General features: G+C 41.8%; 2 protein-coding genes across 4 annotated transcripts in view; both read right to left on the reverse strand.

Moving 5' to 3' along the window:
- The window catches only part of ppp2r5eb (protein phosphatase 2, regulatory subunit B', epsilon isoform b), a 54,631-nt gene extending 49,206 nt beyond the window's left edge, over window positions 1–5,425 (reverse strand). Inside the window, exon 1 of one of the 3 annotated variants that reach the window (XM_082517227.1) lies at window positions 4,815–5,425. In XM_082517227.1, coding sequence (XP_082373353.1) covers window positions 4,815–4,843 — 29 coding nt within the window. In that variant the 5' untranslated portion in view covers window positions 4,844–5,425. Of the gene's footprint in view, window positions 1–1,170; window positions 1,340–4,814 lie in introns of those variants that run through there. The other 2 variants (XM_082517228.1, XM_082517226.1) reach the window with 2 other exon arrangements.
- Window positions 5,426–9,353: 3,928 nt separating this feature from the next.
- On the reverse strand, window positions 9,354–12,618 carry wdr89 (WD repeat domain 89). The gene is made up of 2 exons (XM_082515528.1): window positions 12,398–12,618; window positions 9,354–11,688 (listed from the first exon to the last, which is right to left on the reverse strand). The coding sequence occupies exon 2, from the start codon at window positions 11,667–11,669 to the stop codon at window positions 10,533–10,535; it is 1,137 nt and encodes a 378-aa protein (XP_082371654.1). The 5' UTR covers window positions 11,670–11,688; window positions 12,398–12,618; the 3' UTR covers window positions 9,354–10,532.
- Window positions 12,619–13,434: the final 816 nt, after the last annotated feature.

The raw sequence follows: 13,434 nt of genomic DNA on the forward strand, positions 1-13,434 counted from the left end.
TATATATACACATATATATATATATATATATATACATATACATATGTTTGGCGTGCAGTCATGTAAGTCATGACTGTACGCCAAACAGGATACACAGATTCACAAATGACAACACCAATTATATGACAAGAGAGTCATCTGTCAGTACTATTCACGGTCTTCACTTTCATTGTCACTCAGCAGTTAATGATCCAGCTGTGTGAATGCCTTCTGTTTGGCATCAGCACTGTCACTGTCTTGGAAAATACCTCCAGCTAAACACTGATCTCTCCTGTGGTTGGTTAGCATCAGTCAGCCTGGCAGCTAACAAACTTAAAATTCTGCTTTAAAAAAAAATATACTATGGTCGAGGACAACACACGATAGACTTGGTTTGTTTGTTTTTTCTCTGTTGAAAGATTTCCTGCCATAGTTTTGCCTTTCAAAACTATTCAAATGTGAGCCTAAAAAGCATGTCGGCTTTATCACAAGGCTGACATACCCTACAGTATAAACATGACAAAAAACCTTGCAAATTGACACCTTGCAACTTGTTCTCTGTGCTGTTGCTGTGGGTACAGAGCCTTACAGATACCGGACAAAGCAAGGCTGAGGCGTCTAAAAATCACCTGCACTCAGCGATAATCCCCGGCTAATGTCTGAAAGTGGACTAGCTCTGACGTACGTACTCTTTGACACCTCTTGGATAATCAAGTTTTACTCTTATAAATGGTTAAATCAGCACTTCCAGCTGTCTTTTATAATGGCAAATGGTAAATGGCCTGTATTTGTACAGCGCTTTACTAGTAATATATAATATTACATTTTAATATTCTTGCTCTGTTTTGGGGTTTTTTTGGCATGGGCAAGGGTGGTCCATATCAGCTCCAAGATTCCACCATAATATTATGGAGAGACTTTCCAGCTCTTTGTGTTCATGATTTCAGGCAATACAAGTTTTAATCTCTGCTATGATGACAAAGAGCATCATTCAGCTCCAAAAAATAAAATAAAATAAAAAAGAAACAAGGCAAAGACTTAATTTCAATTTCTACCTGCTACATCACAAATGGTAAAAGTAAACAGTACAAATTGGTGCTTTTCCACTGCAGCACCACTGAAAGTGACAAAATTGCGATTAGTCACATTCGGAACAATCTAAAAACTGTACAGCCACACTACTTTTCTTACCTGTGGATAGGACCACTGGAATCCCTGTGTACAACCATCAGTGCCTCACGTTCAATCGTTCTCTCTCACTAAGCAGCTAATGGCGACAACACTACACAACACACGAGGGAGAGCAAGACTATGCCGCCTGGTCAGGCGTATGGCACCCAAGCACCAAAGCCATTCTCCTCCCATGCCTCTTACATAAGAGAACAGATGACATCCAAACAGGCTTGGTGAGGGTGGGATTAAAGAACAAGGAGGAAGGAGAGAGGAGGGGTGCATAGCAAGCAACAGGGAGACCAACCGAAAGGGAGGGAGGGAGGGAGGGAGGGAAGGAGGAAGAGGAGGGAGGGAGCTGCTGTACGACAGGAAGTCAACAAACAGGCAATGGCAAGGCCGAAAGAAAGGAGCTGGAGTAAGGGAACAAAAATGCACACACAAATATGTACAGGAATGCAGTGCTGTGGATGAGAGGAATACCAGCTTGAAACATACTATGCAGTCCTATAAAAAATTAAGTATACACTTACTGCTTTCTAAGGAATTAAGAATAGCTACATGCTGCTGATCAAATGCAGTTGGTTGTTGATCATTAGCAAGTGTGAGCACCTCAATAAAAGCAGAAGTTTGAGCAGTTTGCTGGTCTTGAGGATTTGGGTGTGTCCTAGCTATGGGGTGGATGTGTCTTGAGTTTTTTGCAAAAATCACAAGAGCTACATTTTAGACTCTACAGGCCGCAATTAGCATGTTAAATGTTAAAGTTCATGAAGGTACAATTTTTAAAAAAAAGATACTCAACAAATATGGCTTGTTTCAAAGTGTTGCCCGGAGAAAACCTCTCCTCTCTAAGAAAAACGAGACAGCATGGCTCAGGTTTGTAGAGTTGCATCAAAACAAACCACAAAACTTCTTAAACAACGTCCTTTGGACAGATGAGATCAGAGTGGAGATGTTTAGCCATAAAGCACAGCACGATGGTTAGAGAAAACCAAACACAGCATATCAGCTGTGTGCCTTATTCTAACTGTCAAGCACGGTGGTAGAGGGGTGATGATTTGAGCTTGTCTTGCAGCCACAGGATCTGAACTGGTCCACCATGAACTAGTATTCTGTAGTCAAACATGACTGTGTGACAGCTAAAGCTTACCCAAACTGGGTCATGCAACAGGGTAATGGTGCAAAGCACACCATGAAAATCTACAACACTATAGCTGAATAAGAACAGAATCAAGGTATTGCAGACCATACCCTGATCACAGAGAGGTATGCATTAACAAATGTTCACAAACCTCAATGAACTGAAGCAACGTTCTAAAGAAGAGTGGACAAAAATTCCTACAAAGGGATGTGAGAGACTTATAAAGGCATACAGAAAACTATTCATTCAACATACTGCTGCTAAATGATTGCACAAGCTATTGATTGTGCTGTGTACTTAGTTTTTCACAGGGTTGCAGTGTCCAAAATTTTCATAATACGACAAGAGTCATATTTTGGTACAGCCCAACTGCTTTTCTTTTTATTTCATGGAAATAAAAATAATAATAAAAACATTTCCTTGATATAGGCCTGCAAAATCATTATCTACATTGTTAGAAGTACATTCGGCTTATTAAACATCACAGAAGTAGTAGAAAATAAAAAATAAATAAAGTCATAAATAAATAAAGCCTTATGCAACAACAACAGCTGTCTTGGTTTGGCTGGCCAACACTCAATAACATGACTCTGATAATAACTTGCTTCAGAAAAAAGATCCTCAAAGACACTTTTTGGTTGTTAATTAAATTATTTTTTCAGCTCATCCATACCAAAAGAAATCTATAAATGCACAGACTGTTTTATTTAACGTACTTTTATTGTTATTTATTCTAGTTTTTTTTGCTAAGGAAAACATAAGTGTTCATTATAATAAGTAAAAAAAACATTTTTTTAAGTGTTTTTCAATATTTACTGCCAGCAGTAAATGTCATCTTATCAGTCAACAAAACTGAAAATATATGGTGCAGTTCGACATATAAGCAGTCAATATCAAACTGTGTGTTTAACTTTGTGTAAGTTAAACACACGATATGCCCTTAAATCCAATAATTCATCCTGCTTTGCAGCTTTTATTGCCTCCCAAAAACCAGAGTCATGCAAGTATCATGCAAGTCACAGCAACATAAAGAAGACAGGTTACTTTACATATCCATCCAATAAAAATTGCTAACAAATTGAACTAACAATACCAGTATGAATCCCTGGCTTACTGTACTGAATCCTCATACTTCCGAAAGTCTCCTGTTGCTACTATCAGCTGAATGCTGCAACCTGACAGCCCGTCTAATTGGTGTGATTCATTCATGGGTGAATTGCGCTGTTCACACATCTAAGTACAAATGAACTCAGCAACTTTCAAACACACACACACACACACACACACACACAAAACCACACAGAGCTGATAAGGAGGAGGCAGTTAATGTACCAGCCTTGTCATAAACACAGAAGACTTTGGATGTTAAGTTATCTGAGTTAAGGTTGGACCTGTTAACAACATGGTTAAACTCTAGAACCTTAAAGGTGAGCCAGATGTGTCACGGAACAGGAGTAAACCCTCCTAAAACACAGACAGTGCAATATGAGTATATGAAAGGCCACACCTGGCCTCCCATAAATGGCTGGGGATGTAGAGACTAGGCAAAATAAAAGCAAAAGTAGGAGTAGTACGATAATACTTTAAAGTTAGCCCGATGCATTCCACTCATCACCACCACCTCTCATCTACAATGTCACTACATTGTTATTAGAGGTGATGATCTCTCTCTCCCTCCTAACGGTTCTATACACATTACTCAACATGTAGAAACAATGGTGGTCTGTGCAAGAAAATATAAGATGACAAGTTTAGAGGTACGAGCCTGTCAGAAACAGCCTCTTAGTGCACAGCCAGTCAAAGTTCATGTAGGATTATCGCCACACCGTTTGACAGTTGGCTTCACTTGACAGGAAAGCTAAACTTGTCTCATGCTGGGTTCATGGGGCTTTTTCAACTCACGAGGATTAAACAGCAGCATTTACTTTGAGCGAACCAGCCCGTGGGCCGCTGCATACAGCAAATAACTCAATAAACCCTAGTTCCTGTACAGTGCAATTTGATGTCACATATTTACTGCTGTTATCAGCTAGAGCAGCAAAGTAGACCATCAACTCTAAGGTTAAAAATGAAGCCGTTCGGGAGAGCTGGCGTTAGCTTGGGCAAATCGGGCCTGGCAGCGACAGCAGCAGCAGGAGGAGGAGGAGGCAGCGCAGCATTCAAAACTTGACAGCGCGATAGCCTCACTAGCGTTAACTAGCTAGCAGTGTTAGCATCTCGAATAACCGTTACAAAGCCGCATTGAACGCTAGATAGTCGTCTCCAAAGAACACATAAAGCTCTAAGATAGTATAGCCATGAAGATAAAGCGGCTTTCATTTCAAAGCTTTGAAGCTTTACTTTAGAAATTATATTTTTGGTAGCTAGCTAACGTTAGTGCAACGGTTATCGCGGGTTAGCTCAAGTTGAACATGTAGCCTTAGCTTAAGACCCGCCACCAGTCAAAGGAAACACAAGAAGCTGATTAAAAGAATGAAACCTGCGATTATATCAAAGCCAATGTGTGCTAATAAGATAGAGTTACCTGGGCGGGCTCGGGCGATCACCCATCATCCCAGATGTAAATACGGGGCAGTGCTAATGCTGCTACCGTTAGCTAGCGCTCACAGACTGACAGAGTGACCAGGCTGGGAGACACACACCGTCCCGAGTCCCGACCCGAGCCCGACAAGCTGCAGCCGACCAAGTGGCTGGTAGCCCTCCAATCGTAGTACTTTACCTTGATCCTCTGCGGTTCGCAACGGAGACGGCGGCGAGGAGTTATCCTATGTTTGGAAAGCTATCGGGCTATTAGTTAGGCTACCTCCAGTTCGGTAAGAACAGCCTTTCCCCAGCAGCGGCGGAGCAGCAGGAAAATCTTTGGCCTGAAACAGCCAAACCCACGAGTAGCCTTCCTTCCAACTGAATAATCCTCAAACTCCCATTAATTACAAAATACACCTACGATACACACAAACGATTACGTTAACGCATTTACATTCCTGTTATTGATTCACTCGCTCGTCTTCCCCAAAAACCCTGGATTTTGGTGTTTTCTTTGCTCGTCTATGATCCGGGGCTGTTTCCTTTCACCCTATTGTCAACACTGCTGGGTTGAGACCATGGCACACATAACAGAGACACAGCGTAGCGTGCTGGACGAGCATCTGAACCACGTACAAAGCTGATTGGCTGCAGGGAGCGATGTCCGCAATTGTGATTGGACAGCCAGAACTATCAATCACAACACGGAGAAACGAGGCTCCGAATCCGTCGGTTAGGTAGAGGAGAAGGGACAAGGAAAAAGATCGAGGCAGAGAGCGAAGTACAGTGTGTATGTGTGGAGGCTTCACCAGGCAGCGTGCTGGAATGAGGCTAAACCTGTCCGAGGCCCGGCCCTGCACCTCGCTTCTATGTATCCGCATTTTAACGCTCGTTCTGCCCAATCGTTTATTGCACATTTATAAGTGTTTTTGAAGACCTCCTCACAGCCGAGGCGGTGCTGTGTGAAAGACGAGTGCATTTCAGCCCTAGAACCGAAATTAGAGAGGAACACAGCGAGAGTTACATAACTGATATATAGGTCTGTGAATGCGCTATATAGCTAATGCTAGGGCATGCATGGGTGTTTCCTTTACTCGCTCACGTATTGGTTTTCTCTCGCTTGATAGGTTTTTAAAATAACACATTTGCAAATAGTTTCTGCTCCAACTTTACAGCAAATTATACAAATAATTTTTTATTAAAAAAAACAATATACCATATAATTCATATTAGTCGCTATACTGGAAACGTGTCAACTGAAGTGCTACATAGGCCTAGCTATATCTTATGTATTTGAATTACTGGTGCATTAACGTGTAAGTAGCAATAATTATTAGTATTAACGTACTGTGTCCAGGGGTAGTTTTATCTAACGTGTGGATTACTGGCCAATTATGAGGCAGTAGGCCGTGTATAAAGGTTTCGCACATTTCATACAAAATAAAAAAAAACTTCATACCCCAGTGTTTTTCTATGACTGTGGTTGCTTTGCTTTTTTAAGTCGTAATTTTAGTGTCATTTTTCCTCATTTTATGTAGTCACAGCATCTCTTGAGAGATTCCTGCGACTTATTCGTGATTTTTTTTTCATCTGCTTCCTCATCATTTTCATCCTTCTAGCTACGTCTCTTTGAGTTTGCTGTTTTGTTATCATTTCCCTCCCTTCTAGTCCTTTGGCATTTTTTAGTCAAACTGGTGTTTCATAGTTTTCAAGGAGTATCTTTGGTGAGTGTAATGTTGGTTGTGATTTTTTATTATTTTTTGGCTTCATTCAGAACTCCACAAGATTTGGTATGTCTTAGGCAGCGAGCATTCTCAGCAGAATCTCTAGTGAAGTGTTTTCTCACCATTGTCACTAAGGACAGAAATAGCAAAACTGCATCATATTGACCAGTGAAACCACACTTTGGTTTTGCCACTGTAACAATGAAGCCTGCTAGAGGCCTTGTTCATACTAACTGAAGTAAAATTACATTCACACAACTTAGAGGAACCATTTCTCTACAGCTGTATTTCCCATATCAACACGTTTTAGTAGTAAAACCTAGTTTGTAGCAAAGTTAGCGTCACATCTACACTGCTAAATTAGGAATCATGGACTTTATCAACAATTTTAAAAGAATGACCTTAGAAATAGTTCTGTATTATGTTTTTTAAGCAGTCAGGGGTCATATCAATTTGGTTATCATATGAGTGAACAAATAATCATGTGGGTGACCAAAAATGAGCAGTTAGGCATACAGTGACTTATCAAGAATATAAACAGATATTTAAAAGAAAAGATGATGTTTCTCCATCACCCCATTCTCAGTAATGGTCTCATTGTGGTCACTCTATAAAAACTGTGTGGCTCCATCACTGTCTTTCAGTAATATCTGCAGTTTAAGTTTACTCTTTTCTGTGCAATTATATATATATACAGATGTGAAGAAGTCAGTTTTCCTGGGGCTTTGCAGTCGTTTAAAAAACCTGTGACTGAGTAGCTCGTAGAACCAATGTTAACAGAAATAGCTCTTTATGGCTTTAATGACTTTATCAGTCTTTCACATCATTGTAGAGGAATTTTACCCAGTCGTCTTCAAAATGTTGTTTCAGTTCATTGGGCATTCGTTTATACTGAGCCTACTTAAGGTCCAGCATTTCAGTCAGCTTGATGCTTTCCTTTTTCAGATATTCTGTTGTAGATCTGCTGCTGTGTTTGGAATTACTGTCCTGTTGGACCATACCCTTGCAGCCAATCTGTTGGACAGATGACCTAACATTTGACTTAAGAAAACTTTGTGTACAGAGGAAGTTGTGGTCGAGTCGGTGACTGCAAGGTGGACGGGTCCTGCAGCTGCAAAACTAGCCCAGGTCATCACCCTGTGCTTTATTATTAGCATTTGTGCTGATATGCTGGTACAAGGCTGTGTACATTTTGGCCAAACATCTCCCCTCTCCTCTCGTCTGTCCAAAGGATGTTGCTCCAGAAGTCTTGTGGTTTGTTCAGATGCAACTTGACAAACTTTAGCCACGCTGCCATGTTCTGTTTTGAGAGAAGAGGCTTTCTCCTAGCAACCCTTGCAAACAAGACATACTTGTTCAGTATTTGCTAATTGTGCTGTCATGAACTTTAACGTTTAACTTGTCTGGGCCTGCAGACTCTGAGCTGTGGCTCTTGGGGGTTTTTGTCATTTCTCTTCACGTTGCACAGTCTGACCCTGGGGTGAATTTGCTGTGATGTCCACTTCTGGGAAGATTGTGGGATTATGTTAATGCACAGCTAAAACCGCCAAAACCTCTGCTGTTACAGGGCTGCTCACGCTTTCTGATGATCAGTTAATCGAGTGCATCTGATCAGCAGCATGTGGCTGCTACTTACCCTCTTAAATCCTGTAGAAGCAGTGAGGGTGTACTTAGTTTCCACAGAGTCCTGTGAAAACTTCACATTAAGGTACCAAACATTTATAGTAAAACACAGGATGTGAAGTCCTCTCTGAAACTGAGTACATTAGGTACACCAAATTTGGATAGCTTTTTCTTTCCTTTTACATGTAAATATCATTTAGCTTCCAGAGTGAGACTCCAAAAAGACTCGTCTTTGTTTTGTCTGTCTGTATTTACTAATAGAATGTAATGACTCAGCTGATGTTTTCACACTGCAAAAAATTCATAGAGTAATGAATGGTTAAAAGAATGCAAAGATGAAGCCTGAGTCACCGCAATGATCGCTAATGTGAATGAGATTCACCGCATGACTCCACTGGCTAGAATTAAACACACACACAGACACTTGCACTGCCAGTCTAGTTATTCCACTTGCTGCCATTTGAGAAGGATAGCTGCAGTCTCAGCGTGATCACACTGTGCCGGGCAGCTCGGGTGACTTTCAGGAAGTAATCCAGTAATAACAGCTGGCCAGCTGAAGGAATCATTGCAACTAGAAGATAGAAAGTGTAAAAATGGATATAGGAGGAAGCTGTCAGTATGTCATACTATACAGTGTAACAAGATTTAATGCATAGTATGTTTCATTGTACTTAGTGGAAATCAGTCATCGGGGAACTTTACAATACCAGTTAAACCTCACTTATAACAAACAGTTTACTGTTTTTAAGATGTCCTTGTCCTGGAGATGAATCCTTGTGTTTGGAGACGTATTCCTGCACATGGTGGCTCTTATTTACTATTGACTGCGCCACATCTGTGCCACTTTTTACCAGTATTCTGCCATGGAAACCCTTAAATATGTGCTACAATGGTGTTGGAAGATAATCTGGGCAACTTTACTTTACTACAGTTTACTTTTCTTGTAGTTATTCTGCTCATTTCTGACCTTACTGGGGGGTAGGCCTAAATAGCTCTCATTGTGGGTTTGATCAACCAGAGACTCAATCATGTCAATGCTCAGTGTCAGTAGACTGGCAGTGATATGCTGTTTATTAGTAGTAGTAAATGTGAGAATATGCCAAGCAGGGTTGCGGATTATTACTTCTTTTTTAAATTCATTGATTGATCATTTGATCCATGTAAAACAAACACCCACATCAACATTTCAAAGCTGAGAAATCATAAAAAGTCCTGTATTGCCCAACCATCGATTGCGATACAGCAAAATGAATCAAAAACAGCTGAAAATCTGATGCATTGTTTTTTACAGAAACTGGACACTTCCTGCTCATTTCCAGCTCCAGATTTTTATACTCGACTTTGCTTGAGTAGCTTTGCATGATTCCAGTGTTAGAATAATGCTTATTTCTCTCATCTGTCTCAAACAAGCTGTTTTAACTCCTCTTCTTTTAAGTCAAACGAAAATTTTAAACAGCAGGTGGGAGGGTCCTCTGTCCCCAAGAGTACCATGTCAGGAGCTGACACTGGAGCTAGTTTTAAATTCTAGTCATTTTTGGTTGATTAACTATTCTATTAATTGACAAATCATTTCTAGTCTAAAACATGAGTGACACCTGTCAAGTAGCTACAAAAGAGCAAGGGTGGCAATGAATGTGAATCCCAGCAGCATACGATTATGATACCAGCAAACAGTGACGTCTCCTCGTCCGCTTTGTGTCGCTTTCTGGAAAACATCAGATGTAAGCAAGCACATAGGGCACAGGACAGATGAATGTGAGAATACAGACATGAAAAGCTGCTTTTATGATTCAATGAACATAAATCACTAAACCAATCAGTGGAAAATGTCCAGCCAAAGAGAACTAAGGCTGTCCAGAGCTCTCAGGATGGTGGCTGGTGATGTGCTGAAACAGCAATTGTAGCCTAAAAACTGAGATGTGCTTCTAGAGAAATGCTCCAGTCCTGTGTGCTACAAATATAATAACTATAAAGACTGATTGTTGTGGTGCAGTCACACAGCATGCCAAAGTTTTTATTAAACACACACAGCTCTCTTCATATTAAAATACTTGCCCTGTTTGTTAGCTGGGGCCACCAGATCTTTATCAAAGACTAAAATACAATTTGCCTTTCAAAGTCACCTGGTCGCAATTTTCCTGCAAGCTGGTTTCTTTGTAAACACTAAAAAGGTCCACATTCAGGCTGCTATGACACACAAGAATATGTTTTGCTTGTAAACAGAACTGCACAGTAAAAACAACAGCATCTATCAACAGCTGAGGCAAAGATGAACACCATTTCATCTGCTTACTGACATCGTCCTCAGCAGCTGAGCTGCTTTAAATTGTAGGACACAGGGCTGCTTCAGTCAGGTTCACTTTGTTCCTCTGCTACGCCGTCTTCTTTTCTCTGTGGTAGCCGTGTTTTTTATGAGGTCTGGATTTGAGTCTTAGAGCTGACTCGCTCTTCATAGACTCCCTTTTCCCTGGTGTGAGCTCCTCTCCACCCGGTTTCCACAGCAGAAGCTGTGCATCCTCCCCCCCGGTGAACAACGCCTCCTCTGCTGCATCCCACAGGAAGCAGCGCACCGTGGAGGCGTGGCCACCCTCTAGGCTCCTGAGCAGATGAAGACCCCTGGCGTCACACTCCATCAGGTGGAGGTCTCCGTTGTTCTTCCCGCCGACCACCAGCAGCTTTTGGGTGTCCTCTAGCCACCGCCCCCCCACCAGGTAGTCCACGCCTCGCCCGTCAGCCAGTAGAGTCAGGCTGCGAGCGTCGGAGGTGCTGAAGATGGTGAGAGGCTCATCTGTATCCAGCTGGCCCAAATCCCACAGGTGCAGCCCCTCATCGTGGCTGAGGCACAGCAGCTGGGTGTAGTTGGCCCCGGACCAGCACACTGAGCTCGCTGATGAGTCGCTGTTGCAGGTGGCGAGCAGCGCATCCTCCTCCGCCCCCCGGCTGAGGTCGAAAACATTAACAAGGCCATCTGTGGAGCCCGAAGCCAGGCGGTCCTTATCCCGGGGATGGAAGCGCACCTGTGTGATGTCATCGCTGTGCGACTCAGAGTATACCCCAAGAAGCCCACCTGCCGGTTTCCTGGAATCCCAGAAAATGAGGAAGCTGTCCTCGCTGTCCACTTGCTCAGTGCCGGCACACAGGAGCATGTCACTGCAGCTCAGGTCGAAGCTGCAGTAACAGTGCGCTGGATCGCTTTTAAACTTCTGGGCTGCCTCCGTCCCGGGTTGGCGGACGTCCCACACGCGGACCGTCCCGTCAGCAGAACCGGAGTACAAGAGGTCAGAGGAGGTGTGGCCAAACGTGACCCCGCAGAGCCGCCCATTGTGGCCTTGATACTCTCCCACTTGCTTCAAAGTGTCCTTGTTGTGCAGGTGGATGGTGAAGTTGGAGCAGGACACCGCCAGAAGGCCACTCGGCTGCAAGGCAACATCCAGCAGGTAGGTGGGTTCCTCCGGACAGGACCGCCTAGCGATGGACAGAACTTTAAGCTTCTCCTCCAAACCCTCCATGGAAGCTCCTGATGAGTTCCTAATGAGATGGAATAATTAAAAAGACACAGAACTCTGATCAGCAAATCCAGCAACTTTGTCTTTCACTTCCTGTCAGTGGTTAAAACCCTGAGATCCACCTGTGCCTGCAACTCATCGGTTTTATAATCTAATACAGAGCTGCTTTTCTACAACTGTGTAATAACCAGCAGTTCCACAGCGGTCTGAATGTGCCCATGTTTATTCATGTGGAAGGAGACTTGTGGGAACAGTTTCTCCCACTCACAGATAATTGTGAATATTCTTCTAAATTATGCAGCAATAACAGTGCTCCTACACCACAGTGTTATCAGTCTGTGTGTAGCTTCACTGGGGAAAATACAAAGTTGTTTTTGTTTTAATATATCCTAAACTTTTTCTTTCTGAAACACCAAAGTAAAACTGCTTACAATTCAGTCTCCTATAACAAGACTCAATAGCAAATGTATATTATCTACAGCTTTCTTTATTTGCTACATACATACGCATATGAGAACACAACTGATGATGTTTAATAAATTGCCTAATCCAATTTTGTAATTCGGCCCCAAATTAAAACACTTCCAAAACCGCTCCATTATTCATGTTTTAGCTCTAAACACGAGTTTTAGGGATTTTTTTAGAGTTTGGCGCTGGGGTCTGTAGCTCCACGTTCATCGCTCTGTAGTGAATGTTATCGTGTCGCGTGCTGTTAAAGCCGACCTTCCTACCTGCTACAAATGAAGGGAAACTCCCGGTGTGTTACACACTAGTGTTTGGACACGTCCGCCGCCATTCTGGACACAACACAACAGCCCACTGCCACGTTATTACAATAAAAGACTTTGGCGTTAAAGCTCTTAAAAACACGTAACTGAGTTCATTTCACCGAAAACTACGCATGGAGGAAGTGCTTTGTGTCACAGTGTGTACAGACCGGGTGGAAACGTTCTTCATGACATATTTCCGTTCGTGCGTTTCGTACTTATTACTTTTTTTCATATTCTGTTTTTATCTTTATTTTTAAAATATTTATTATGAATTTATTTCCCTCACAGTGCACTTTATTATAACGTTCCTTGTGAATAGTTTATATTTAATTTTTTTAATAAAATGAAAAATGTGGGAAATGTCACTATTACACTGTGCTTACGTAAGAAAAGACATAAAAACTGTATATATTTACATTTCTTGATTTTTAATTTATCTCAGCTAAAAATTGTGCAAAAATGTCTGTTCTCTCTTTCTCTCTCTCTTTAGAATTTAAAGGGTTTAATGTATCTCTGCAGTGAGTCAGCCAGTCTCAAGGCTTGGATTTAATCAAAGAGCAGAACTGAGACGTTATACTCAACAAGTAAATTACGAGGTCCTTAAACTGAGACTTGATTCATCATGCACCGGGGTTTCGTCTAATTATTTTGCAGAGGAAAGATTAATCAGCTTATTCAAGAAACACAGCTGCCGCGCATCAGAAATATAAATTAAATATGTAAAACGACCTATGAAGCGTTGCAGCAATCTCTTATTATATTTTTCTTCAATTTTTTCTTCTTAAATCTGTTTTTTTTTTCGCCTTTGGCAATTTCAGATGGCTTTTTGTTACAGACATACTTTAAAAAAGGGAACAGAACAAGAAACTCAAACATATCATCAAAACAAAGGGGCAAAGCTGATCTGGTTCTACTAGAAGGATTGCCTTAGGATGAAATAAATTCAGGTGTGATACCTGTGTCGTCCAGCAGGTGGCAGCAGGAGCAGCTCTCACAGG

This window comes from Aulonocara stuartgranti, assembly GCF_965226115.1.
Source record: "Aulonocara stuartgranti genome assembly, chromosome: 19".
NCBI lineage: Eukaryota > Metazoa > Chordata > Actinopteri > Cichliformes > Cichlidae > Aulonocara > Aulonocara stuartgranti.